This window comes from Mya arenaria, chromosome 5 (assembly GCF_026914265.1).
Source record: "Mya arenaria isolate MELC-2E11 chromosome 5, ASM2691426v1".
In the NCBI taxonomy this organism is placed as follows: domain Eukaryota; kingdom Metazoa; phylum Mollusca; class Bivalvia; order Myida; family Myidae; genus Mya; species Mya arenaria.
Window position 1 is genome coordinate 63,385,871 of NC_069126.1, and position 6,500 is coordinate 63,392,370.

Genomic DNA, 6,500 nt, shown 5'->3' on the forward strand with positions numbered 1-6,500 from the left:
CGAAGAAACGTTTAGATATGAATTACAAAATGTTGCAGAGATAAGTTTTATTCATCAAATCATAAGGAGTATGCATGTATTCATATGTGATTGCATTTTATGATACCAACTATTGAAGCCTGCTTTATCTGGCTGACTTGAGCACTAGCACATGTTATCTTAAGACAATGCCCTATTTATAACCTTCAATTTGGATTAAACAAAACAAAGCATATTGTTCACTTCTGTTGACATTAAAATACTAACATGGCTTCAAAGTTTGCAACATCGACGAACAAGAGTTCAGATATATTCCATGACTTTGCTTGTTCAATTTGTGAAGATAATGACATAAGAACTGAAGGTCAGTTTAACTGTGGTGAGTGCTCAAAAAGCTACTGTGGAGAATGTGTCGTCTTCCATAACGGAATGTTTAGGAGGCACGCTTTGTTGGGCCGTATAAACGTGGACAAGTGGGTGGGGCAGCGGGAAACATTGGCGAGGTGTGACCTTCACCCTGAAGAGATTATAAAGATGGAATGCCAGAAGCACAGCAAGCTCTGTTGTCACCTCTGTGCGATCCTAAATCATAGGTATAGTCAAGATATGTATGTCTGTTTATTTTAATGATGCAATCAAAATTACCACTTCTTATAATTAATAAACCAATAAATGTTTTGCCCAACCAGATTTGCTTTTGGGTATATAGGATACTTAAGACAATGATGTCTCACAAGGGACACTCATACCTGTACTATTCCCAACTCAATGGGTAGGATTTAGAATTGTCAATCTCTGGGGTATCTCTGCCCCCTCCCCCAACGGAACAAAATATTGATAGTGTGTAGGTAATAAACAATATGAGCAACCCGTGTAAATGTGTTTTTTATTAATCTATTCTATACTCGCTAAATACAAGTTGAATATACGCTTGACTTTGAATTAATCTTAATTTTTATTTTATCAAAAATACTAATATATGTACGACAGTTTCTTAAGCACGGTAAAGTTGTGACCCACCCACTTTTTGATAACAGTAACTCTTCCTACAGGAAGGACGACTGCAGTATCAGCCTTGTACAAGACCTGGCAAGGGACATACACAAGATGGCTGTCTTAAAGCAGCTTCCCGCCAATGTGAGCAAGCTGACCGCCATGCTGAAACAGGTCATAGAGGACAGAAAAAGGAGCAAAAACTCCCTTGAAGTTTCTAGAAAGTCAATCCTGACAAAGATCAAGGCCCTACGAAACAGATTAAACCAGCTACTAAATGAGCTGGAGGAAAATACAGTGGAACAGATGGACAGTGTCCTTACTAACCTGGATGGGTCACTACAGAAGGACATTGACTCTTGTACACATATGTATGACCAGCTCAAGGTTTTTATGGACAAAATCCAAGAAAGCGGCATGGACAATAAGCCCAATTCCTATATCGGCTTAAGAAAATGTGAAGACAAGATAAAAGAGGCCAAAAGTCTGCTTCAGGATATGTTACCTAAGCCTGAGACAAAAGTGAGTTTCAAAGCTGACACCCAAGCTGAGCTAGTGCTGTCTGAACTGAAAACACTAGGAACGATCCAAAACGTTTCTGAGGTCCTGGCTGGAAGTCAAGCAGAAAATAAAGTACAACCTGTAGACCCCTCAAAAGCATTGCATGCGGTGAAAAGGAATACTTATAATATGAAACTCACGACGGATAGAAAAATATGTAAGATTCTAGGAATTGCTGAACTCCCAAGTGGAGAAATCATCCTAGTAGATAATAACAATTCAAACGTGAAGATGGTGAATAGCCGGTATGAGGTAGAAACACACCGTGATGTTCCCATGTTTCCATGGGATATCTGTCTCACCAAAGGCAATGAACTGGCTGTAGCTATAGACTATTTTGACAAGCTACATGAAATCCACTTCCTGACAGTGTCAGCAGGCAACATCACCATGACCAGGAAATTTTCAGTTGACCATCGATGTAACTCTATCAGGCATCACCAGGGTCAGCTGTATGTGGGGTCCTTCAATGCCTTGTACCTCTATAACACAACTGGTCAAATGGTTAAGAAATTATATGAAGACACATCATCAAAGTTGACAGTGAACCACTTTGCATTGAGCCCAGATGCCATGAAAATTTACATTCCAGCCTATGATCACCACACACTAATAACCATTGACAACAAAGGCAACACTCTGGCCACGTTGCAGGGCCCAGACTTCATGAAGCCAGTTTGTGTACATGTTAGCGAGGGTGGACATGTGTTTGTGTGTTTGTATTACTCCAACAAAGTGCTGCAGGTTGATCTGGAAGGCACCCAGAAGCTGGTCACATTAGTCAAGAAGGGAGATGATATTAACTATCCACAGGCAGCCTGGTACAGCACCCGCACAGGCATGCTTATTGTGGGGGGAACACAAGATGATATTCTGGTGGTACAACTTCAGTGAACACAGTGAAATAAGCCAGCGTATCTTTGACACACTAATATGTAACAAGTTAGCCTCAATATTATTTCTTGTGCTGTGTGTCTCTTATTAGTTTCATTTAGCCTTATTTTCACCTTAACCTTTTATCGATGTGATAAAAACACGGAATACAAAATATTTCACAGATAACAGTATCGGAGTTTGAAAGGTGAATAAATCAATTCATGTTTGTAAAAAAAATATCCACTATTTGATTTTCAACATCATGTGCCATTGATGTGAATGACTATTTTTCTAATCCTATATTATATTCCACATAATTTTGCTTGTATCAATTAACATTAAAAATCAGATTAAATCATATATTTTTCTTATTTGTGACTCTGGACTCTATTCCTTCAGAATTATTGGTAAAACCATAAATACTTTTGGTGTCAGTAAAAAGCAATAAATAGGTAAGGTGTATCTGTCTGCTGTATATATGACATCTGACAATACAAAAATGACTTTACTTGACATACATCCACATGTGGCCATTATCTCCTGTCCAAATCTAACCTCAGACTGGAGACAGGAGATAATGGCCACATGTGGATGTATTTCAAATCAAGTAAATATCTGTTCATTGCAGGAGATAATGGCCACATGTGGATGTATTTCAAATCAGGTTAATATCTGTTCATTGCCAGAAGTCTAGACTCTGTCTCGGAAAAGCGCTTTTATTTAATTACGATGATTTTTTTTATATAAAGAATTAAATGTTAATAATTGTACAGGTTCAATAGTAATAAAATGCAGCTATATTCAACAAGAAAGTTGGACTTAAATGAAGATTTGCACTTCAGCCACTCGAGTCTAACCTCAAACATGAGTCTCACGTCAGTGTCCAGACTCACGAAGGCATTCCTATTAAAGTTTAGTGTTGAAAATCTGTTCCAGTTTGACTATCGATAATCAGTTCCACTCAAGTAACCAACTATCGAAAAAACAATCGGATATTGACAAGACCATAATCGTAGTTTATTTCTCGTGTAATAACTCGTAGTCCTTAAATATACTTATGATATGTGTATGTTTGAAGTTATTTAGCGTTTTGTTGCTTTCGGCCATATTGTCAGCAATACCAACTATACTGCCAAATGCATAAATTAGCTCAGCGGAGAAAATTGGCAGACATCAACCGAACGCAAATAAAGTAGGAAAGAAGAAAAACAACTCGCCGGTTGAATCGATGATAGATTATGGCCAAATACAGTCCATTGTCACCGATTTCAGGCCAAACCAATCAAATTTTGATTATAATCGATCAACGGAACAGCACTACTCTCTTACAAAATATTTGTATATAAAAGTAAAAAAGCCCAAAGTAATGAAAATCATGAAGGTTCAGTATCAGTGCACTGCTAAGAGAAAGGTAACAATAAATTGAAGACATGTAGTCATTAACTCAGACTTGAGACAGTCTGTAATCATGGACTAATCTTTTCTTTTCAGTAACATCAATATTTATAATTGAAAAGGGTAGTTAAACCAAACCTCTGTAAACTGCTGCTTCTCTTCGTAGTAAGGCTGGCCGGAGCCTGTAAATACAGAAAACATATTTACCATAGGATGTTTTCAGCTGTTTTAATATAGCTGTTCGTTGGCGATAATTCCAATGCCAAAAATTACAATCATCCAAGTTTAAACAAATGCAATCCTAAAGAAATATTGAAAAATAAAGTGGTCCAATTTGGTCCAAACTAGAGGGGTATTATTATACAGCCATTGTCTCAATTCCATCCCTTATTAAAATATTATAATGTAACTTGTTTGAAATATTTTATATTGTAAAGCTAAAATGGTCAGAATACTTTTAAATTAAAAGTTGTTACAGACCACATGATTAACTGGCACAGTTACCATGACAGCGCGGATCAAAGAACAAACAACAACATTATATTAACTCCTATATTAAAAGTTTTAATATAGGAGTTAATATAATGTTGTTGTTTGTTCTTTGATCCGCGCTGTCATGGTAACTGTGCCAGTCAATCATGTGGTCTGTAACAAAACCAAATCTTACATATGTCTTGATTTGAGTTCACATGGATTGCAATGGTATAATTTAACTTGATCTTTCGCTCTTGAGTGTGTTCTGGATAAAATTGATAACAGCTAGTCATAGCTATGGTGTTCTCGTTGGCGTCCTTTTCTGTTTCTAAGGGTGCTTCAGCGTCATTCAAGCAAAAATGATCAAGATATTCAGATCAAACTTAGTATACATGTTACCAGAGACAATATGCATATGTAAAGCAAGGTCCATAACTCTGGTTTTATCTGATTTCCAGTTATGACTCTTGTTGAAATAAATAAAACATATGAGCGTTGGTATTCCCTCGGTGGTCTTGTTTAAAAGTCATGGTTGGACTCAAACCCATTACATCTTGGGTCAGAGACACCTTTGTTTTGTATAAATTGTTTTGTCGTTAAAATACATATATTAAAATACATATTTTACTTATATATTAACTTTTGATTATGGTCAACTCTTATGTTACGAGAGTATCGTTGCTATGTGTATACTAAAGGTTTAAGTGTTTTTGTATTGTGGAACATTGGTGTGTGGACATATTTGGTCAGTGCACGTATCTAAATGACTTCAAGACCATCCATGCACAGAACAAACGTTTGCATACACAGACAAATTGCAATCCTCAAACATTCGTATTAAATATTATTAATATATACACTCATTATTTGTAAAACACTGAAAACAACACTTGCTAGATAATTCAACGTAGAATAAATTCGGCTATTTGAGCAGAGGGTGTGTCAATGACGTTATTAGTTCATCAACATCACATATATTTTACAGCCATCAAACGCCATTTGACTATCAAGGGTGCTGTTTTGTATCATTCAAAGTGAATTATTCCAAAGATATTATATAAATCGGAATATGAATTCAATTTAAAAGACAGCAGTTCATTGAAGAAAGCGCAATCTAAGGATGTTTACATTAGCACTTATTGAACAATATGTTGTGTTTTTCAAAATACCGGTACGGTATGTAACATCAGAAAATGGTTTTATTTTTCACTGTTTAAGTGGGAGTGGCTGGAACACGGGTTGGTGTGGTTTGTAATGTTGACAGTTACGTATAGGGACAAGGGTAACACCAGGCTTCTACACGTACAGAATAACATTTTAAAGTCAAATCAAGAAGGGAGTAAACACTTCACTACAATTCACACGAATTTAGTAAAAAATATCATCTAAAATAGAACAGACATACACCAGTAGGCACAAAAAGCGCTGTGTAGAGATTGGAACATTTCAGTTATAATGTCATTAAAAAATCCAGCCACTAATTCATATTCAACAGGCACATTTCTTTACAAAACAACAAAAATGCATCCCATTAGTTTCCTATTAAGTTTGCAATTTAAGTATTAGACCAGTTATATAGGGACATTGCCTCGTATTTTCTGATAATAACCTCATACAGAGCGAAAAGACGGTTTACTTTTAGAAATTCCTGAAAATAGAAAATATCCCTCTTAATCTGGTAAAGTGCAAACAAAGTCAGGTTTTGCAGAAGATTGTTTGGATAGTTGGATAAAATCGCATATTTAGGTATAAAAATGTTTCAGAATAAATAACTATGGGAGGTTAAAAGGTACATACATGTACAGTTATTTGGACACATAATGTACTGCAATGCATATGACAGTACTTCAAACAACCTCCTATACGCAGTGATATCCTTTGACTGACTTTTTTGGTTTCAAAGACAACGGCTGGCTCTTGTGAATTTCCTAGATTGTTTTCGCCAGACTATAAAGGGTATACATCGGGAGTTTGTCCAACAAAAACTAATACGGAAAAGTAATGTTCTACAATGCACAATGAGATGATAGTGCTACAATCAATCTGCTAAGCAGTGATCTCCCTTGACCTGTTTAGAATATCACTGCCACCACAAACATTAAAAAATGGATATTTATGAAAATCCTTTTATTTTAATCAAATAACGCGATAGTTTCACCTTTAGAATAAAAAAATGGTTTATATCTTAAACCTTTAAAAAAATAAGATTTTGAAAGCAGTCA

General features: G+C 35.9%; 1 protein-coding gene across 1 annotated transcript; it reads left to right on the forward strand.

The window, feature by feature from the left end:
- Window positions 1–241: 241 nt before the first annotated feature.
- On the forward strand, window positions 242–2,600 carry LOC128236191 (uncharacterized). Its single transcript, XM_052951081.1, has 2 exons — window positions 242–572; window positions 1,032–2,600. Exons 1-2 carry the CDS (start codon window positions 247–249, stop codon window positions 2,425–2,427), a joined length of 1,722 nt encoding a protein of 573 aa, XP_052807041.1. The 5' UTR covers window positions 242–246; the 3' UTR covers window positions 2,428–2,600.
- The last annotated feature ends 3,900 nt before the right edge of the window (window positions 2,601–6,500 follow it).